A 24245-nucleotide genomic window follows, 5' to 3' on the forward strand; every position below is an offset into this window, starting at 1 on the left:
AGAGAGCATCTATGCTTACTACGTTTCCTCTTATCTTATGTTACCTATGACTATCGCAAATGTAGATCATAGACGGTTTAAGGATGGTCAAACAAAACTCATAGCGCGGACGCGTGACCTGCGTTTAATGTATTTTTTGCGGATGACCATAAAGTCAGCGGGACGTCAAGATTTATAGTTTTTAGAAAGTGACAAACTTTCTAGCCTACATGGGGTGGGAAAGGGTACACTAAACGTCCTATTTCACTCAAAGAATGTCTACGTTTGTGTGTAGCGTTACATATATTGTAGAAAATTCGTACCTGATAATAGTGTGAATGTTCAGTGGGATTTTCGTTGGTCAGTCTTAAAGGAAACTTCGAGGTGTTCACAGTGCAGTGCTAATTGTTTATTATTATTATTTAAACGTTAGTAAATTTTATATTTTTTATAATGTTTATAAATAAAAAATAAAACAACAATGGAAAATATTGTTAAAGCGTGTGAGTTTTTAGAAACTGTAAGTATAATTTTAAATAATTTAAAAATAATTAAAATAACTTTTATAATTTTTTAATAATATTATTATTCAATTTCAGCTTACCACTTACCAGCTTCCGACCATGCAGAATGTGGCAAAAGAGCCGTTATATCGGCTCTTAATTTTAATATTAATTACTGTAAGTATTTTTTTCTCATATATTTATTTATTTATTTATTTATTTATTTATTTATTATCATTTATTTTCAGTTGCAACGATTTGTGGAGGAGAGCAGTCCTCAAGGACTGCAAATCAGAGAAATGAAAGCTACGGTTCAACAAGTAAGTATTATTATAAAATTATAACAATTTATATTTTTTATTAATATTTAATTGTCTTATCTCTTTTCAATGGATCAAGTAATCTATGGCGGCCAGAATGATGGCGCATCAAGTCGCGTATCAAATTGACAAGATTGTCAATGATCGCGTCAATGCAAAGTTAGAGCAACATAAGCGTGCGGACGCTATGAGGAGGCAGCAAGAATCCGCTCGATTGGAGCGGAAACGGAAAGCCGACTTAGCTAAAGCGGAGCAAGACGAACTTGCTGCGAAAGTTAAGCGAAGGCTTTCCAGCATAAACAACATTGCTGCACCATCAACAACAGCCATGGTGAATTAAGGTAATGGGTCATCTTCGAGGATGTCAACGTCATCTGCGTCGATGACATTATCATCGTCATCAGCAACGTCGAGGTCAACATATCACCAGCGACGACAATAGCAACCTCATCGACAGCAACATCCGTAGGCTGTCAAAGAGGAGATGATACCCAAATCGATAAACCACTCGATTTAACCGCTAATGTAAGTAATTACGTTATAGAAAGAATTAATAAATTTAAATTAAAAATAATAATTAAAAATTTTTTTTACAGAAAAAAATTCCGTTGGTAAAAAACGTTGAGTGTGTTCGACGGAAAGTAATTTTGATTCCGGCTCAATCAACCATCAGGAAGCCGACTCGCCCCTGTAAGGTCGTCGGATCCAAAAAAATTAAACAATAATATTAAAAAGAAAAAAAAATTGTATTTTTAATTTTATAAAAAAGTAATAAATTAAACTAAAATAAAAAATTAATAATGTTTTAATTTACTTAGGATCTACCAGTGCCCCCATCCCCATTCACCTATTCCACCCACCTACCTACTCTCACCCACTCACCCACCAATATTCATCTACATAGGTTGGTAAGGTAGGATGCTGTAGAAGTTGGTAGGGTATTTAGTAAGCTGTATGATGGTCTCTCTCCTTCTATAGTAGAGAGCATAGTAAGCTTATGCTGGCTAAGTTTGGGCCCTCGGAGAGGGGGTAGCGTCTCTAGCTTGCTAGGTGCGTACGCCGTTTAGTGTGGATGCTGTTCTCTCTCTCTCTCTCTCTCTCTCTATGATTATAGGTAGTTTGTATTAAATTCTAACAATATATAGTGTATATGTATATATATATATCGACTACCGTTGCAATATATATATATATATATATATATATATATATATAATTTTATTTTTTTTATTGAAAAGCATTGTGTACATTGATCATATAATGTCTTGTTAATTTTAAACTAATTTTTTAACATCACCACTAATTGGATTATATTGTACAATATGATCATGTAATATTAAGCAGTAGGCTGCAGTATCTTCAGGAAAATCGGTCCGAGTTTCAAATTCTAGGCGAACATCGACTGGAGCGCTTTTTAATGTTTCATTTTGTTTGGAGCAGTCTTTAACTATTAACGGCACTTTATTAATGAAATCCTTTTTATTGAGTAACGGCTCGTTTTCTTTACCATAGTAAGGGTTTTGAAAATTAGTATACATATCGTAGAGAACATCAAACTGATTTTGATTGATATTTAAATTGAGATTTCCATACGGATAGCATTGTGAATTGAGGAATAGCTTCACATTACTAATATTACAATGATCAAAATTACTAGAATTAACACTTGCTGAACTTTTACGTTTAGTTTGAAAAGCTAAAATAACAAAGCGAGGCTTTTCCAATTGATTGGAAGTCTTAACACTCCAAACATGCTTTGATGTACGAGGTAATTTTGGATACTCATACATTTCCCAAGTACGATAACTCATAGTAATTGCACGATCTCGTCCAATCTGATTGAGTAATTTGATTTTTTCTTTGTCTGCGACCATCACATATGGCATCAACCATTCAACCTTAGTGAAAGTAATTTTTGATTTTTCTGAAGCATCAGGATTCCTTACTGGAATACTTAAAATAGCATTCAAATCATCTTTTGATCTTGTGAGAATAAGTTCATGCTTGACATTGACTACAATTTTCCGATAATCTTCAACAAAGCCCAGTAACATACTGAGAGGGATAGTCACATCAAAAAAACCTTGAGCGTTACATATTAAAACTTCATTGTTATCACCATTCCATCCGGCATTTTCAGCGATAGAGTTTTGACATGGATTGAGTGAAAGCCAATTTTTCATGAGGCTCGTTAAGCCTACATTTTTCACTTTATCAATTTCAATAGCATTTATTTCATATCGTATTTCCTCGAACAAATGACAGAGGGCGTTGTTGACTAATAAAGTGTTCTCCACTGGCGTAGTACCGTCCGGCTTGGTCAACCGACCACAAATATGAATCATACTGCGTGATGGAAGCAGAGATAAATCTTGATGTTGAATTGCTATATGAATTTCATCGCTATTATTGAAATATGATAATGAATAAGGCTGATGCGCTTGAACTTCATAATGAGCTATAGACTCATCGAAAGCGACAGCTGAATGAATGTCTAGAATTCCCTCCATATTGTTGTTGTTGTTTTATACAGCACACTAATATGCACAATATTTTCTTCCACGATTTTCGACGACTTTCAGTCTCAAGCTTTTCAGGAATTGACAGTTCTGAGGTGTGAGCGGTCTGATAGCTCGCTGTTGACTGATTGTTGATTGACATTTTTGTCTCTTAATATAGCCTCGACCGGACTTTATATTGTAAATGATACCCATTACTAAGATATGGTCTTTATATGTACTCGCACTGTGATGACTTCTCCTCAAAAGTTAACTAGGTTTCCGTCTTGATCAACTATACTAATTTGAAAATGATCAATGCTCCTCACAGCGACTGGAAGGTAAATGACTTGAGAGGGAACTTCTATAATCTTATATCCAGGTGGGACTGCAGGGAAAAATTCATGTATAGTATGTACTTTACGATCGTTTATGTAAGAGCCTGTAGTAATATTACACTCTACACCTAAAGCATTGACTTTGAGAATAGTGACGGGTAAGTCAGAACTATGTGTTTTGTTTTCAACGAGCGTACGTCTAGTGAAGCCTAAAATTGTTCCAATAGAATCTTCTGGTTCAAAATGTATTTTTTGACTGCACTGAATGACACAACGTAAAGTATTATTATTTGGTTTCAGGCTAAACGATATACCTTTAGATGCTAATGCTTCTTGGAGAAAGCTTTCAATATCTTCTATTTCGTAGCTACCAGTTGGTAAAGTGATAGCTTCTTGACCTTCAATGTAAAACTTATTATAATCAACGTCAATGTTTGGTATTGAATTAAATGTTAATAGCTCAACTAGACCAAGAACGTATTTTTTGTTTGGTATCAATTCGATCGGTGGAAAATAATATGTTTCGAGTACGGATGATGTTCCTGAGAGACTCAATGTCAGTGTATTCTCCATGACAGATGCATGTCAAATGATAGTCATTCTTTGAATGAGTATTTTATATACTAGTCGTCTTTTCTATAGTTTGTTTAAAAGAAATTTGAGACAAAGATGGCCGCAATTATATATATTAAAATCTTGATATCTAATATAATTATACATGATTCTATTAACTTTGAGATAAAGCAATAGATCTATAGGCGGCTGTAGATTACCAAAACTATCAAAATACATAACCTCATCACCTTTCTTTTTGTATGCTACCCAATGAGTACCTGGTCCACGTTTATCATCTAAATTTACAATAGCTGCCTCTTTATATCGTGATCCATCAGCTGCCAGAGCATTACGCATGAAAACACCTCGAAAATTTGCAATTTTTAGTATTTTAGCATATTTTCTTATATCATGATCTGTCAGTGCTCGATTAGGTAAAGTTATTTCGAGCTTTTTTTTTTAAACCTTTTCCACTTGAATATGGTTTCAAATGAAGACCATAACCTTTACGATATGGTTTCAAATAAAGTCCTTTACCAATAGCAATAGCTTCCATAGTTTTATTATGTCTATGAGCTTCGTTCAATTGATTTTAAGCGGCCTTAGCACTGTTAACGGCTTTTGCTATTGAAGCAGCTCCTCCAGCTAGAGCTCCAGTGGCGCTTAAAGTAGCAAATAATGGAATTAAAAAAGGAATTGCTCCACCAACTTTACTGGGAATAGGTAAAATACGGGGTATATTTATTTTACTTCTACCGCCAGCCTTTTTCACAGCTTCATTGGCTCCTTTTATTGCCGAACGAATAACTACAAGAGCTCTATTGTTAGGCACACTACTTTTCGATACCGTCTTAATAATTTTATTCAATGTAACTGACGGCTTTTTGATTTTTCTACATTTCTTTCGTGCTTGGCGTTTTTTAAATCCTCTACCTTGTTTCTTACTACCTTTCTTCATAGTAACACCCATACCAAGCTTACTTTTAACTTTCATAATGTTGGCTACAGTGAAGGCAGCTGCTTTCTCACCAAAACTGCTATCTTTAGCTTGTACTCTTTCCCAAGCTTTGTTAGCTAGAATTTCGTCAGCTTTATTTCTTGTCGCAATATCCTCCAGATTTTGCGCATAAGCAATATCGTGTTCTTTACAAGCAACGTCTAGTGGATTTTTACCAGGATCTCCACGTGCCAATCGTTTGTTCAATTTTGTACCAGGACCACAATACTGATGTCCAGGTAAGTGAGCTTCAATAGGCAAGTTATTTATAATCTCGTTCACTAGATCACCACCAGTCTTTCTTTTATAGTACGTGATCATACTTCTTCGAAAGACAGCATGTTAATGAAATAAAAGATATATAAGCGGACTTTTTATACCTAACAACTCATTCATTGAGGTGTCAATCATGAGTAAACAACATGGATTTCCAAGAACTACCTCTTAAGCTTCAAGTCATTAATTTCGATAGAGTGGTGGAGACGGAAAAACAAGAAAAAAGACATGGTGAACTATTGCCTAATAGTATCCGTGCCGTTTTCTGCGGACCTAGTAATTGTGGAAAAACTAATTGTTTATTAACATTAATCACTCATCCTAATGGTCTTAGATTTAAAGACGTATATGTCTACTCAAAATCCCTTAATCAGCCTAAATATACATTTTTGAAAGATTTATTAGAGCCTATTAATGATATAGAGTATCATGCTTTCAGCGAGCATGAGACAGTTGTTTCACCAGATAAAACACGACCAAATTCTATCATGATTTTTGACGATATAGCCACTGAGAAGCAAGATAACGTAAGAGCATTCTTCTGTATGGGTAGACATAAAAAAGTAGATAGTTTCTATCTCTGTCAATCGTACGCTCGCATTCCGAAGCATCTCATTCGAGATAATGTGAATTTACTTGTTTTGTTTCGACAAGATGGCGTGAATATTAAGCACATTTACAATGATTATGTTAACTCAGATATGTCTTTTGAGAAGTTTAAAGCAATTTGTTTAAAATGTTGGAGAGACGATAATCATGGGTTTTTGGTTATCGACAGAGACAGACCAATAAATCATGGACGATATAGAAAGGGATTTGATTCTTTTGCTATAAATATAGATGAGTGAGTGGATGAAGATTATTTAACTTCAGAAATTAGAAGCGTAAACATGGCTGACTTTGAAAGAGAAAAGAAGGTGCTCGAGCAATTATCCATGGCTCGTGATGCCATAAGACGCAAGTATCAACTAATAAAACGTGGTAAAGCTGATTTAGAAAAGACATTGCATGAAACTTTTAAACCTATGGTTGATCCATTGAAGAAACTCGTAGAGGCAACTACTGATAAAAGTAACGCTACTACTGCTGAACAGCCAACGAAAAAGAAAAAGAAAATCGAGTTCGATAATGTTTTCAAGTCAGAAGTAGCAACTGACACTCTCTACAAATCTAGATATTTCAATAGTACTGCTAATGAATTAAATTCTACATTACAACCGCTTGATACTACATTTGAGTCTGCTATTTCTATTGATGATAATGATGATGATCATGATGAATCATCACTTGATACAACTGCTATAAATTTGAACAAAAGTAGTTCAAATGTAACTACAGAACAGAGGCAACAGCTATTGGATGATTCGATTATAGGAAACTATGTTCGACTATTGCATGAACCTCAGCAGAAAAGTAATTTAGACAAGACATTTGGTGTTCGCTTACATGAAAATACATATGTCATAGGCAATTCTCCAATTTTCTTCCAAAACGATAACGTGACTGTGAATGATAAAGCATACAGCAAGACGCTTGGTTTAATGGAACTTCTCTTTCGTAAAGAACCTGATTCTAAATTAATCAGTTCATTGGATATTGAAAATTATATAAAAATTCTCGAAATCACTAACGCTCATCGAAAGAGATACGAAACAAATGGAGAATATAGCAATAAGCATGTAAATAAATTCAAAACGTATTTTGGACCAAATTTATCTTTGAGCAGTAGCGCTAAGAAGCGAAAATCGACTATTGATGGAAGAGGTCTTTTTCCTAACTATAAAATAGTTAGAAAAGGAACGTTATTTGATTATGTATATTGGAATGATCCAAACGAGCTGGTTGATCGATTGAGATGGCTTATTGCCGAACAAACCGCCGGTAATTCTAGTCATGTTAATGAAATTCATTCAGTTATTGAAGAATTACGTGAAGCTGGTTATATATATTAAGAGAATCCTAAATATTACTCAGTAATAAAATGAGTGTTGATGTGTTTGGACGTATATTGAATAAAAAAAGGAGGATAATAGAGGTCCTCCTGGTATAGGGTATAATATCACTGAAGACGGACAATACGACGCGAATGACAAAAGAATTTGTTATATAGCCGATCCTCAGGAGAGTAACGATGCTGTAAACTTACGAACGTTGCGAAAAACTAGTGAAGCTAACGTTACTACGCTTACGAGTATGATAAATGATCTCTCAAAATCATTGGATACAATAAGATTAGAATTAGTAAAGCATCGAGTATTTATTACTCAGTTAGAAAAAGATAATAATAGTAATCATAAAGAAAAAGAAAAAACTATTGGACCGTTTGACAATTTAAAAACTATTGGACCGTTTGACATTTAAAAAACAAACTTTAAAATGAAACATCAAAGAGTGGTGGATAGGTTACATAAACCAGCACGTCGAAACTATCCCCGTAGAAAAGTTGATGTACGCGGAATAGATGAGACATGGCAAGCTGATCTTGTAGAGATGCAAGGCTACTCGAGAGAGAACAAAGGCTTTCGATATCTATTAACTGTCATTGATATATTTTCAAAGTACGCTTGGGCAGTTCCTGTGAAACAAAAAACTGGTGTAGATGTTGCTTATGCAATGAAGTCTATATTAAAAAAAGGACGCACTCCTAGAAATCTACATGTGGATTATGGCAAAGAATTCTACAATTCAAATTTTCAAAGACTAATGACAAAGTATAAAATAAATCTATATTCAACCTATAGCAATCTTAAGGCAACTATTTGTGAACGTTTCAATCGCACGCTAAAAAATGTCATGTGGAAAAAATTCAGTCTTCAAGGAAATTACAAATGGATCAACATTCTAGCTGATTTATTGAAATCTTACAATAATCGAAAACATCGTACGATAGATATGAAGCCAAAAGACGTAACTAAAGATAATGAAATGCAGGTGTTGAGACGATTCTCTTACTACCGACGTCTTTTCGTTAAGAGCCCTAAATTTCAAGTAGGCGATAAAGTACGTGTGAGCAAGTCTAAACACGTTTTCGAAAAAGGATACACTCCTAACTGATCTACTGAGATTTTTACTATTCAACGAGTTGCGAAGACAAAGCCTATCACTTATCATTTAAGAGATTATAAAGGCAATCCAATAGTTGGAGGTTTTTACAAGCAAGAACTACAGAAAGCTATGTATCCTGATGTATATCTCATTGAAAAAGTTTTAAGGAAACGTGGTAATCAAGTATACGTTAAATGGTTGGGATTCGACAATTCGCACAATTCATGGATAGATAAGACTTTATACATATGAAAGAATAAAGACGTCTATGTAAAGTAAATTTTATTCAAATAAATATCACAATAATAATAAATAATTTTTGTTTTATTTTAATGGTAAGAGCCCCAACCTTCGCTCTCACCTGTGAGGTACTTCCATTTGAGCATCATCACTTGTGAGTCCATTAGAACAAGTCGAAACCTGCTTTAGTAGAAACACCTGTGACTCATTTACCTCTCCACAATATATTTTATAATAAATTTATTGTACATACTTTATTGAAATAAAGATACATTGATGTTACATTAAATAATAAATTGAAATCTACCAGCGCTATGATATTCAATCTGTAAACAATATTTTTGTACATGATCTGAAAGTAATATATAAAGATCATAATGTTTCATGATGGCTCTTGAAATTCGATCTGGTAAAATAAGTTGGAATTCACAATCGAGCTCGAGAATGATTCGATTGTTATCTTCTTCCTTAAAGTTTGTTACTAAATAATAATGATTTTCTTCAAGTTCATAATGATTTTTCTCCGGTAGTGGATCAAAGGGCTTCATAGCTATTTTATTTAACATTTCTAAGTCCATCTTGCTATCGAAGACTTGAGAATAGTGGAGAAGGAAGTGGATACTACTGGTAATGATTCTTCTAACAGAATGACGTTTTCCGAGCTCTTCTCTCTCTCTTAAGACCTTTACCCCACCTACACTTTTTCTAGCCGGCACGGCCGCCTCCCTCCACTTGCTACTTCTTCCACCTCCACTTGCTGCTTCTTCCACCTCCACTTAGATTTTTAGTTTGTTAAGTGTATATACTATACAATGATTTTTAGAATAGGTTCAAGAATATGATTCATCATTATTATACGTTTTTTAAATAGTGCTCGCGATATTATACTACTTAGTTGCATAATACGACGTTGGAAGCGTTCTCGATCTCGTGCAAGCTGCTCCCACACTCCTTTTCTCGAGTCTTTGTCTTCAATAGGAAGATGATGAATTTGAATATTATCTGAGACCCATACATACTTCGAAGCGCGAATGCTCTTCTTGTTTCTTCTAATAGGCGCCATGATGAACCACAAGAGGATAATAGTCTTGCTATAGCTATTTCTTCTCACTGAATGATGGTAAAGCAAACTATGCATTCTTCTTATAAATATATTAGAACTCGAATGACTGCCCTCTATCGGAACTTAAGGTTAATTATAGGAAGAGTGAGAGCCCCAACCTTCGCTCTCACCTGTGAGGTCCTTTCGAATCAACGCTCATGAGTCACCTTTACATTGAGATGAAATTCAATGGAAAGGGCTACATTAAGAACTTTTTTTTTACCTCTCCACAAAAGGAAATAAGAGGATAGTTAAATAAAGGAAAAAAGACTATTTAATTAGATATATTTTTTTTATTATTCATAGTGTAGCTATTTACATTAGTATTATAATACATTTAATTACTATTCGTTGAAAATACAATTATGTTTAAATTCGAAGTTTGAACCGACAATATGGTAAATAAATAACCCATCCTTCTCACTAGTCTGATGTAGGTTGTTCAACATTTCTTCATCTTTTTCGAGTACTATGTTAACCCTTTTAGGCAGGAACACATCAAATTCGTCGTCAATTGTAATAACAACGCTAAATCCATATTTCGTTGTTAATGATCTAACTTTTGTTACTTGGTATAATGTGTTCGATGTTAGTTGGGACATCGCCTTCCGAGGAAGGAAAGTCGTTTTGGAAATTTTATTTATTGCTGAGAAATCCATTCTGTAAAATAAAAAATCAAAGAATTAATTATTTATTTATTTATTACTAAGGTATTAATAAACTAAAATTATTTAAATATCTTACTTGTTTCAATAGTTAGTGGAAGACGTATTAGAGGTAAGACTGTTGCTTGAGTGAGAGCTGAGCAACTATTGCGAACAAGAGTGAGCTCTTAGATTTATAAGTAGCATCCCCACTCTTAAAGCTCAAGCCGCCGTCGCCGCTTCCCTCTCTTTCAGTCTCCCCTCTCTCATGATTCTTCATCTAAAACCATTCTCCCACTCTGTAGACTCAGAAATCCATTGTTTTTCCCTCTCCATTACTAGTCATCAGCGCCATCTAGTAACTGTCGAAGGAGTAGAATTCTTTCGCTAGTGCTGCCCTCTAGAATTATTTTCTTAAAATCTGAATCTTTTCATATTACTATTTTGTTCTATCACTTCGTCTTCTTCTCTATACCTCTTTCTTCGTAGCTGTTCAACTCTTTCTTTCATTTCAGCAATTTCGAGAGTTTTATAATGCCCCCATGGAAGTGTGTCCGGATTATTATCAAAAATACATCGTTTATCAACATGAGGGCTTAGTGCTGTCTTTTCCTCTCTCTCTGTTAATACTTGATGTTTTTTAGATCGAATATTACATTGAGTACGTTTAATAATTTCCATTTCGTTTAAACACCTTCGATAATCTGAATGAGTTATTGTATTTTTTACTGTATGTTTTTTCACTCCTTTTGCCTTTTTCAAGGGATCCTTATTTATTATTTCAATACTGTATAGTTTACTTCGTAACCCAATGTACTTCCTCATAATAGCAGCATTGCACTCATCCTTCATAACACCAAGAACTTTTTTGTTAGCTAGAGGCATTCCAAATTGATTATCAGCAGGATAGTCCGATGTGTCAAATTTATCAATGTCTACTTTCATGATCTCATACATATCGACATCTTGAATTTCATAAATGAGGCTGTCAGTATCAGTATAAAGTAATTTACATTTTTCACCAATACGTTGCTTCATGTAACCATAATGAAAGTCATAGACTAATGTTTTTGAAAGATCTAATACACATAGACCGATGTATATAGGTTTTTTAATACTGATAGTTGTCCGTGATAATTGAATAGCAGCTAAATTTTCATGAAAGATGGAACTACTATGGAAATTTGGTTGGGCAATTCGAGCTTCAGCGCCATATCTACCACCCCATTGATTGATCAGTTTGACATCTTTTCGTTTTCTTTCGTCTTCCATTGTTTTTCCATATACTGCATTAATCATAAGCTTGTAAAATAATTTTTCAAACTCATTTTTAGCTTGCTTTCTTTTTTCAGTATTTAAATCAACATATGGTTTCAACCATTGTTTTTGTTTGAATTCTAGCGCTCTATATATCTTTTTGAGTTTTAGTCCATATTTGAGAGCTTGTTTTAACGCTCTATAATGAATAACGTATCGTTCTTTATCATAAAGCGTTGTCAAAAGTTTTTTCTGTTTTGATCCGGGTGGTTTAGTATGTTCAGGACAAAGAGGTAGGTCTTTATGTTCATCATACAGCGCTTGTGGATACTCTAGATCTACTTCTAAAATATAGCCTACGTCGCTATCATCAGAGATATTGAAAAAATTTGACATATCCACATTTGAAACCCATTTAAAGCCCTCAAATGGTAGTGATTGAGTCATAGCCCAACCATAAAGGTTGTTTACGTCACAATACATTAAAAATTTGTTTGGCTCATCCTTATTGAATTCTTCACCCATATATTTATTGTTTGCTTTTGAAAATCTATTGCAGCATTGACTAATACCTCCACGAATACCTTTTTGAATGAATAAAACCATATCTATATCCGTTAATAGTTCAAGCTTCATATTTGTATATTTTAACATCGCGTCCCATGTTAATCCAAGAGTAGTATAATAGTGTGCTGAGTCGAGTTGATACGCATCCATACAAGTTTTACGAAAATTTTCAAAAATATCGGCTAAGAGTAATACGTCAGTTTTTAAATATAAATCAGAATACTGTCCTAAATCAATGATGTCAAATGCATTCGACACTTTTTGAGCATGCTCATAGTCAGCTTCAGAGATGTTGCTATCTATCAATTAACTATGAAAATCTTCGATAGGTGATAATTGAGTCTGTTTTAATCTTTCAAAACTGTTAACATACTCATATGGAAAAACGCCTTTTCGCTTCAATAATTCTATCTGTGTTTTTGTATATTTATCTATCTTGAATTCATGCTCTACGATATTTAGTTTGGTTAAGTATGAAGACAGTTTTTCGAGAGATGATGGCATAAAACGAAACGAATCAATAAATCGAAAATTTATAGTACTACCGTCCACGTGTTTTGTGAAAGCTATATATCTTTCCTTGTTTTCAGCTAAAACAGTCACATTTCCCTCAAGATCAGAGCTAGTAGCTATTTCTTTTATTATAAAATGAGAATCATATCTAGCAAGGTTATGGAAGACAACTGGTATAAAATAAGGATTCTTATAATTTAAATTACAGGATGCGTGAGCAGCACCTCTAAATCGGCCCGTCAAATGACAATGATCTCTAACTCTTGTTTCATCAGGTTGAAAATATTTTCTACAAATATGACACATTTTGCTCATCTTGAAATCCATTTGATTACGCCATGAAAGATTCATTTCTATTGCATTCTTATATATTTGATTCATTTCATCTAACAAAATTTGAAATTGTTTGATAATCCATTGTGCGGGTGATTGTTCTTCATTCAGTTTTTTTCTATACATCTTAAAGACTGATTTGGAATCATCAAATTCCGGCATTTTACATATAATCCAATGCTATAGGCTTCATGTTCTTGGAAACTATGTCTCTTAACATTGAGATTTCTATTCGGATCTTCTATAGGTTTTAACAGACATTCAAAATCCGCGTATATAATAAATGGAACTTCCTCTTTATGTTTAAAATTTTTAAATTCTAAAGTAACATCGTTAGGTAAATTAATCCGACACTTATTTATTTTGGAACAGTCAACTTCATGAGATTTCAAATTTTCCTTGTTAGTAAAATAATGAAGGCAACGTTCGCAAAGATAAATTTTTTCAGTATGTTGAGTAACTTGTCTACGAAGGAGAGCAGATAAAGTTTTAATCCATACGTAGTGAGTTTCTAATTTGAATTTTTCATCGTCTATTGATATTCGTGGTCTATTAGTCTCATTTTCATCAATATATTCGTTTTGTATTAAGAGTAAGTTCACATGTTTAGTTTGTTTTAATTTCGTTATATAGCACGGTGAGACTTCATATTTAGATCCATATTTTTTTAGTATATATAAATTTACACTTATATTATTCAACTTTTCAAATTTAGGAATACTTTTTATTTTTACAGGGAAGCTTATACCATCAAAATTCAGTTCATTCTCATAGGGCTTGTACTTAATTACTCTGTTTGGATTTCTTGCAACTGGATGAAGGCATGAAAGTATAGCCCATTTAAAACATTCATTGTCTTCATTTCTTACATTAACACAGGCTCTTTTATTATCTATGCTTGACGGTAATGGTATATACGAGCATGGTTTAAATGGATTATACTTATTTATATTAATAGTGAGACCGACAATAGTTTTTAACGACCAGCCTGAGTTTCTTTCTTGAAATTCTTCGATTTGTTTAAGTATGATATCTTTAACGTTATTTTGAAACCATCTATCAAGATCAGTAGTCTTATAAATGCAAACATTTTCTGAATTGAAATACTTGATTTGAATATCTTCTTCTTGATTTTTCTTTATGATAAATTGTGATGCCATTTCTGTATTTATTTTTAAGTTATTATGGATAGCAAGAAATTGAGGTATTTTTATTTGTAATAGTTGATTTGCGGCAACTAGAAATGTTTTTATATCTAAATGATGTTGATTAACTATACAGACTGTACTAATTCGATTTTCAAAGGCTGAATGAATTGGTCTCCAAACAACTCCATCTCCTAGAATTTCATCCTGAATAGCTGTTAATGGTTGTATACTTCCACCAACTTTTATAGTTTTACTTAAATTGACTTCAATAGAATTCGAATGACAAGCACAAGTTTGACACCTTTGTCGAATTGCTCTACTTAAATCAGATCGTTTCATAAATTCATTGATTGAAATTATAGCATTAACTGTTAGATTTCTCCATCTAATACAATCGTCTATATCTAAATCGTTCGAATGGTTATAAGCTTTCCATAAATTTTTAATTGTTTCTTCAAAATAGGCGATAGAAGTCATGTTGTTAGTTATCTAGTTTTATTGTCTTGTACAGTCACTTGTCTATAGTTGTATAAAGGATTATTATGATGAAAGGATGGAAAAGGTAGTGAACAGCTCTAAAATGAACTTGTTCTCAGTTGGTAATGAATATTGATTTGTTTAACAAATCAATAAGGATTCAACTAACTACTGAGGAACTACTTGCAAATGGCGTAAGGTAAGGCAAGCTTAGCTCGCAGGCTGTCTCGAGAGACTGCGCTCTTTTGCTAGGCCAAAGCTGCTTTTAAAGGTTAGGTGAGGACGCTGTCAGCAAACTGAGGGCGCTGCCAGCAAACTGAGGGTGCTGCCTACAAAGTGTGGGCGCTGTAGGCAGTATATGGAAGGGTTAGCTCAAACGAAAAAGTGGGGGTGAACCGACTGTAGCACCATCTAACTTATTAATTTAGTATTAAAGGGTTTATATATAGATCTTCAGAATAAAAATATAGTCATTATTGCTTTGAGATATGATTCAGCTCACATATCATAGAGAATGATGGGATTTATACTCTAAGATGGACTATATTTTAGATATTCAAGGCTTTCAGAGTCTTAATAATACTTTTATTTGTAAGGAGTTTGCCTATTTACCAGTATGTTCTAATACTTATAATACTTAATAATATAATAATATTATAATTTAATATTATAATACTTCTAATACCTACAGTACTACTTTTTAAACCTCCATATCATTGGCTCAAACTGTCTATTGAATATCAAAGTGTTAATAAGTGGTTGGAATTACATCATCATGGTATTTATTTTTATTATCGTTAATTAACATTGATTTTATTTGAAATATTTAATATAATCAATTTTATAGGTATATTATGGAGAAATGGTATTTTACCATATAATTTTTTAAATTGTACTATACGCAGTCATTTACATAATTGTAGAAATATTTATGTGAAAGGATTACAAAAGAAGCAATGGCTCAAAAAAATTATTCCTGAAAAGTAGGTTCAAATAATATACAATAGTACAAAATTCTAAATTCGAATTTAATTAGTTTTTTCTTTTTTAATTACAGAAATATTTTAGATATCGAAACTGAAATGAGATGTCCGCGATTGGAAGATTTAAGTCTTAAATTTAAACCATCGTGCATATATCATAGTCAAAATCGCGAGAATATAGTATGTGCTGCAGTAAATAAACAAAAGATACACGATTGGATGATGGAAAAACAAAAACAAGCAAAATCAAAAGGGATCGACACAGTCGAAAGATTTACAGATGACTATAATTCATATAAAAATTCAACTGAATATTTAAAAATAGCTATGTCAGACACTGAACATAAAGATTATAGACAAAGTGTACTCTATTCAATGTATAATTAAAAATAATAAATATTAAATAAATAATAAATGTGTGCTTATTTAAATAGTAAAATAATCATAACGATTGTAAGAAAGGGTGAATGGATGGGAATAAGGTTCTCTCCTAGCAAAGATGTTTAGGAGGAACATCTCAAGGAGGTGTCAGTCGAGCGACTGCATTCGTAGTCTCTAGCATTCTCACGAAAACAGTTCCCTTCGTGGAGAGAACACGTATTGACTATAGACAGCATACGCTCCCCTCCGCGCACCATGGTCCACGCTTAGCTAGAGCGTAGGAGAGACAGAGAGAGAGAGAGAGAGAGAGAGAGAAAGAGAGAGAGCGCACGTTTACTACTACTATAGTAGCGCATCCCCATCAGGCCAGAACTATAGACAGCATGCGCTCCCCTCCTCCTCGCACTGTGGACCACGCTGAGTGAGAGCTTGAGAGAGAGCATACATTTAATACTACTATAGTAGCGCATCCCCATCAGGCCAGAACTATAGACAGCATGCGCTCCCCTCCTCCTCCGCACGCTCGGGCCCTATACCAAATATATGCGTGTGTAGCTAATATACACAATATGCATCCTCTAAGGTACATGTGGCATTGGCTCTAGTGGTAGAACGCTAGTCTGCCAACCCAGAGGACTCCGGTTCGATTCTCTGGTCTGTCTTTTCATTTTTTTCAAAGAAAAATCGTCGCTATTTTCTATATTCCTTTCATTCTCAATGTAGCAAGTAAATTGTTAATAATATATATTTATAACTTTAAAAAAAAAAAACATTTACATTTAATTAGACTGAAAGCACTAGGTATAGGGTCCCTAGGGACTAGGAGCCCTCGGGACTAGGAGCCCTAGAAACCTTCCTAAAAAATTATAAACAATTATTAACATTAATAATAATAATTAACATGGAAGGGATAGAGGCCAGGGAATCAAAGGGTTAAACCAAGGGACCCCCACGAATATTGTTAATAATAATTGTTAACAATAATAATTATTATTAACATAAAAGAGTTAAGCCAGGGCGGCCAAAGGGTTAAGCCCGGTGGGGTCAAAGGGTTACAGACCCCCCGCAGGTGTGCTGGAACATACGTATGTTCCAGCACACCGGAGACCCCCCGCAGGTGTGCTGAAACATACATTGCTATACTACTGCGGATAAATCGAGAGGCAGTTCGATGTGAACGGCCTTTGATGCTAAGCATACGAAAACACAGCCATACACCTTGAGGAAGGACTTGTTACGATGAGCCTTCTCCTTGATGAGAAGTGGACCAAAGATATCGACCCCTGTACGATCAAAAGCAGGGGATTCTGAAACTCGAGGCTCTGGCAAATTTCTCATTTGCGCATGAGCTATAGGTGGTTTTTGACGAATGCAATCTACGCAACGTCGAATGACTCTCCTAACTTGATTTTTTCCATTCAAGATGAAAAATTTATTGCGAACAGCATAGAGAGTGGTTGAAATACCAGCGTGAAGGTTGGAAAGGTGAGTCTGACGAATAATCAAGTCTGTAATATGATGGTTCTGAGGCAAAAGAATCGGATGCCTTTGATTGTATGGAAGCTGAGACTTGTTTAAACGTCCACCCACACGGATAACCTTATCGTCTCCTATGAAGGGAGCCAAGTTATCGAAACTAGTTCCCCGTTTGAGGGAATTAGAAGTATGAGACAATTTACGAAGCTCATTGGGAAACCTTTCTTGTTGCATCGACTTAACGATGCTAATTTCGGAAGCCATGACTTCCGAAGGAAGAAGGGGACGAACTAACTGAAGAATTTTCTTCATCCTGATTGAAGATTCTTCGACGTCGGGAAACAATTGAGTTGTCTTACCTCGATCACGAGACCTTTGTCTCCATCGAAGAACATATGCTATTACTCTAGTCAATCGACCGTAGACGGAGAAACGTGAATAGATTTCGCTGAATGATGAACTTGGCGTTGTCAACAGACACACTCCTTTCTTAAGACCAGGAAGCTCTTTAGGAGAAGTTTCAACGGATTTGGGCCATTCTTGTGAAGGCAGGGAAAGCCAAGATGGTCATGAAGTCCAAAGTGAGTTATCTAGAAAGTCGGCTGGTAGTTGTCCTCTAGAAAAGGCGTCTGCAGGGTTGTCCTCTGAACGGACGTCTCTCCAGGAAACTTGTTCACCTAACGTTTGAATATCAGCAACTTTGTTGGATTCGAAAACTCTGAGGAGATGAGGAGCCTTTTTCAACCACGCGATAACAATAGTGGAATCAGACCAAAAAATTGTTTGATCAATTGGGAAATCGAATTGAGATTTAGTATTGACGTAAAGTTTTTTGAGAACGGAAGCAGCGCACAATTCCAATCGAGGGATTGTTACGCCGCTCAAGGGAGCGACTCGAGATTTACTACAAATCAAGCGAATTATCACGTTGTTTGAGGAGTCTACAGATTTCAATAACAAGCATGCACCATAACCGTAGTTGCAGGCATCACAGAAGCCATGAAGTTCAATCCTAGTTGGATTTGGAATTAAAAAGTGACGCGGAAACGAGACCTGTTTCAGAAGTGATGATTGAAGAACAAAGGATTTCCATTTGGTATGGATATCTTGAGGAAGCGATTCGTCCCAACCAACCTTGGCCTTCCAGCAATCCTGAATCAAGGTTTTGGCAAACAATACGACCGGTCCTAATAGACCTAAAGGGTCAAATATCTTTGAGATTTCAGATAAAAGCTGTCTTTTGGTTGAAGTAGCTTGAAGATCGATACAACTCACAGAATATTGCAGGATGTTCCTTTGAGAATCCCACACGACACCCAAAGTTTTCTGAACCTGATCTTCTCTGACAACACAGTCAAGATCGAACACCTTCTTGTCAATGGTATTCAAAGCAGATAGGTGATTTGAAGCCCATTTTCGAATGATGAAACCACCTCGGCGCAACAAAGCTATCATTTCATCACGAATTGCCAAAAGTTCTTCAAGAGTATTTGAACCAGAAATAAAGTCGTCGACATAAAAGTCACGAAAGAGTAATTTACTAGTTCTTGGAAAATCTTTTGCCTCGTCACGAGCAAGTTGTTGAATGGTGCGAATTGCAAGTAATGGAGCTGCAGCTACCCCAAAAGTAACTGTATTGAGTTGGAAGGTCTTGACCTCTCCTTTATGATACCAGAGAATCCTTTGGTATTTTCGATCATCGGGATGAATTAAAATCTGACGATACATCTTTTCGATGTCGGCAGTGATCACAAAGGAGTGAGTACGAAAACGAAGAACTTATTCAAAAATAGTGTTTTGTATAGTTGGGCCTACCATGAGCGTATCATTGAGAGAAATGCCCGTAGAAGTTTTAGAAGAAGCGTCGAAAACAACTCTAACCTTAGTAGTCTCACTAGAATCTTTTACGACTGCATGATGGGGTAGAAAATCCAAATAACCATCCAATAACCATCTTGGTTATCCTCACAAAGAGTCATGTGACCCAGAGAAATATACTCATCCATCACCTTGGAATACTCAACCTTCAGCGACGGATTCTTAGCAAATTTTGCTTGGGGAGAATCGAAACGTTTGAGAACTTGAGACTTAGACTTGAATCAAATTTGGAGTCTCTGAATGGAAGACGAACGATGTAACGACCAGAAGAATCACGTTGGGTGTGAGTAACGTAATGTTGTTCGCATGCAACCTCATCACGAGATTTATTGGGCTCATGATCAAGATCTTCGATCAGCCAGAAACGTTCGATGAGCTTGTCTAACTTAACCATGTGACAAGACGCAGAACTATAAGATGACTAGTCAATGCTCCCACCAGCCACAATCCATCCTAGACTCGTCTTTTGCAAAATGATCTCGGAATTTTCCCGTTGGAGTTTAATCTGACCAACGGCTAGAACTGATAAGGTAACACCGGATGATAGCAAAACATCAATAGACTTGGGCAAATGAAACTGAAGATCTGCTAGCTTTATGTTTTTGGGAATGTCGAAGAACTCACGTGGAAAAACGTCGTTAGGCACGGCTTCGGCAATCTTTGGAACTATTAGAAGTTGAATTTGTTGAATATGGTCGTTATATTTAGAGTGGATACTAGCTTGAATGTACCTTTGTGAAACAGTGCATAAACCATCAACTGCTCCAATGCTGACTGAACAGGGAAACTCAGATAAACGCAAAGATTTTGCAAAATTTTCGGTAATTAAATTTACAGTTGAACAAGAATCTAATAAAGCGCGTGCCACGACAAGATTACCACGATTGTTTTTGACCTTGACCACAGCTGTAGTCATTAATTGTGACTCTGAAGGAAACGCCACTGAAGTAAGTGTGCGTCGGATCAGTTAACTCGAAGAATCGGTGGGAGTGGAGGATTTATTTCCACTTGGTTTGGACATGTTAGTATTATGGAGAAGAGTGTGGTGCCTTTTGCCGCACTCTTTACAAGTTTTCGTGCTACCGCACGGGAATTTATGGGCCCAGAGACAATTGAAACAAAGCCTGTTATTCTTTGCGAAATCCCAGCGTAATTGAACGTCGAGAGATTTGAAAGATTCGCATTTGAAAAGTTGGTGCGAACCTTTACATTTGGGACACACCAGAGGTGTCCGAGCCGTTGGAGTTGACGAAGTCGACGGCTGAGAGAGCGTAGTGGCGAAAGAGGTGGCAGTGGTTTTGGAGCTTTTTGAAGCTCGTTGAGGATTAGAAGCAGCGGGACGCTTTTTCGAGTTAGATTGATAATCATTGGATTCATCAAAAGCTTCTTGCTTGAAAATGGCTCTCTGGATGAATTTGAACAAAGAGTCCAACGATGGTAACTCATTGACATCTAACTTGTCGTTCCAACGACCATAAAGATAAGGAGGGAGGCATATTTCAATACAACGAACCACCAGGTCCTCGCCATAATTTACATCGAGGCGTTTGAGGACGTTAATATGTTGCCGAGCCGAATCGTACAATTCAGAAAGAGTGACCTCCTTTCGGTCCTTGTGCTTTCCGACCTTTGGAAGATCAAGCACGGCATTCAGATGCCGAGTGGCTACGATACGCTTGTGATCGTAAAAATCGAGGAGAGCTCGCCACGCATTGAGATAATCTTCCGCATTCATCTCATACTCATCGATCTTACCGCGGGCGCTGCCTATCACGCTCGTGAATAGGTAATGAGCCTTATCATCATTGGAGAGTGCATTTTGATTCTGAACAAGAGCGGTAAATTGGCTCTTGAAAGAAGCCCACTTCGCGCGAGAACCGTCAAACTTTTCGAGATCAATCTCTGGAAGTCTTGCTCGTAATTGTTGTTCGCTTACAGTGATATTTGTGGCAGTCATGGTAGAGTTAGCTAAAGGGTTGGGTAATGGTCGTGGTTGGTGAGCGTCATTGTACAGTTTAGTTACAATAGTAGTAGTATCATAGTATCGAGTGGTCAGATTGTCAAATGAGATTATGAACTCATTTTCTGGGTCAATGTTAATCAGCTCGTCAATGAGATTTACCAGTTCGGTTCTTTTTGTCATCAAGTCAGTGAGTCGTAGATTGGCGTTAGTAGCGTCTGGGTCAACAGTAACGTAAGCCGCTAGAGCATCCACTCCCCTTTCAAAGGTTTGGTATTTCGCTGCGATGAATTTCGCTCTAGCGATTTGAGCTGCGGCTGGAGCCATGACGAGAGATTTTTAATTTATTTTAACGGCCGAAAGTAATAAATTACCGTCTCGAAAAACGATAAGTTGTCGACAGACGAATACGAGATTTAAGTAATTAACGAATAAATGAATTTCAAAAGGCGCGTTAATTCTTAGAAACTATGATTAAGTTAAAGGAATGGAATGATTCAAATACATAGAAAATAAAAAGGGAGAAAACAAGAGTCTTATCTTAATTGGGATCCTGTCCCTCGATGCAGAGACCACTGGGCGGCGAGGCTTCCTTGGATGGGAGTAACAGCTGGACGTTGATAAGATGACTATGTTGATGATGATGACTACGTCCTTGTTCAACGCAATCGGCGACCAGTTGACAAAGTGTTTAGAGGTGGCGTATTCGCCAGTCTTTTAGTCCAATAAAACACAGCACGAACTGCACAGTTACGCAATGTTCGGTACGCATGCGCGTGTCAACTTATGTGTGGATGACGTCGCTTCCTAACAAAGGATGAGGTTATGTTCAACCTCACAGGAGGCACCATGTTTTGTCTTGAAAGGTTCACCTCTGAAATGCCATAGGTGACATTCCAGCAATTTTTTTTTAAAGGAATTGAAAGGAAATGATTTTAATGAAATAACTTAATTTCGCGTGATTTGACCCTTAAGTTTACAAAATGAATCAACCTTTAAGGTTTGATTCAAAACTGGTCCCTATGGTTTGTTAATGTAGCACTGGTAACAAATAAACAACACTATTTTTTTGTGGGAAAAAAGCCTTTCGGCATAAAAAAACCCAATTTATTAAGACGATACAGATTGGATAAATTCGGATGAACTTGAATGAAAGGATAATAGAGTGACGCCGCACAAAGTGACACGCACAAATGTCGCAATTATTTTCGCAAAATACTACCACGTGTTCATATAAATTCTACGCGCGCGCGTGCAGATGATTTTTGCACACACACTCACACACTAGATAAATGTTGCTGGTGATATCGATGATATCGCACCAAGATAATTATAGAGAAAGATGAAGTTAGCTTGATGTCGGTGATATCATGCAAAATGAAAGTAGGATTGACAAGGTTGATGAAATTAGCTTGATATCGGTGATATCACACAAAGGCAATAGTAGATAGAGGAAAAGGTTCGTAGATTACTACCTGTAATCACCACGTGGCAAGGGCTACTTATTTGTTGTTGTTATAGATAAAGTAAGCACTAAATTTGCGCAATACGTTGTTTTGCGTCTTTGATATTGTTAGTCGTTGACGATTTTAGTTATCACGATCACAAATGGAACCGGATTACATTGAATTTCACGGATGCAAACGAGGGTAAAAATTCACGATAGCTCTGCACACAATGGCCGCTCGAGCTGTACTGACGATGTGCTCGTGGTTAGATTGGCGCGAACTTGCCAAAAAACCGCGAAAGCATGCACAGTTGGTGGCGCCATCTCCCTCAGTTCTCACTCAAGCTCGACTCTCACGCTCACACATACACACACACATGAGACGACGGAACAACATTTCATTTAAATGTGATGTTTGCTATTGAATATTTTTTATGTATTTTTCAAAAACTTCAGTTTCTGATTTAAATCGAATCTAATGATAACACAGGCCTGCAAGGTTTTGTTCTTTTGCAACTGAGGGTCATTTCCGAAGTAATTTTTGGCGTAGAATTCGAATCCGTCATCAGAATTTCTCCATCTTGTCAGGTTTTTGAGTAATCGTCCCCTAAAGGTCGAAAAAACACGTTTTTTGGCCATATTCAAGGCTTGATTACATCGTGAGTTTATATTCTTTCCAAAAACGGTTGACGGCATCTTAAAGAAGCACTCTTACCCTTCAAAACCCATTTTTCAAATTTGAGATATCATTTTTTTTCATCAAGATATCATCAATTGAAGTTTGCCATTTTTGTTTTCACCATGAGCTTAAAAGTTCGGCCAATTTTCCTGGAAGAATACGATATATTTCTTAGTTTTTTTTTTATAATGATTCTAGAATCATTATCCAAAAAATACTAAGAAATATATCGTATTCTAAAAGAATATAAACTCACGATGTAATCAAGCCTTGAATATGGCCAAAAAACGTGTTTTTTCGACCTTTAGGAGACGATTACTCAAAAACCTGACGTGATGATGCAATTCTGACGACGGATTCTAATTCTACGCCAAAAATTACTTCGGAAATGACCGTAAGTTGTAAAAGAACAGTGACGACTCTCTATTTTGCAGGCCTGTGTAATTATTCCTATCGAATTTAATCATTTTCAATTACCTTGCTTTCGAAGTATGATATTAATAGATTTTAATAGACATCAGAGGATTTAGAATCACAATTGAAAATGATTGCTTTTGTTTTAGTCATTTTTAATCGGACGTTTTTAACACGGTGCACACATTAATCACAACTTTATTGAAAAGTTCTCCTTGAGAAATTTTATTTGTTA

The 24245-nt window shown here is 35.7% G+C and overlaps 1 protein-coding gene across 1 annotated transcript; it reads right to left on the bottom strand.

Annotated features, from left to right (window-relative positions):
- Positions 1-18199: 18199 nt before the first annotated feature.
- LOC131667121 (uncharacterized) lies at positions 18200-19360 on the bottom strand. Its single transcript, XM_058940339.1, has one exon. The coding sequence runs from the start codon at positions 19358-19360 to the stop codon at positions 18200-18202; it is 1161 nt and encodes a 386-aa protein (XP_058796322.1).
- Positions 19361-24245: the final 4885 nt, after the last annotated feature.

Source organism: Phymastichus coffea, unplaced genomic scaffold (assembly GCF_024137745.1).
Source record: "Phymastichus coffea isolate CEN01 unplaced genomic scaffold, Cenicafe_Pcof_1.1 PCOF00004, whole genome shotgun sequence".
Classification (NCBI taxonomy): domain Eukaryota; kingdom Metazoa; phylum Arthropoda; class Insecta; order Hymenoptera; family Eulophidae; genus Phymastichus; species Phymastichus coffea.

What these genes read in the sequence shown, in the direction of transcription:
- LOC131667121 (XM_058940339.1), bottom strand. Translation starts at nt 19,360, where the DNA reads ATGTATCGTCAGATTTTAATTCATCCCGATGATCGAAAATACCAAAGG.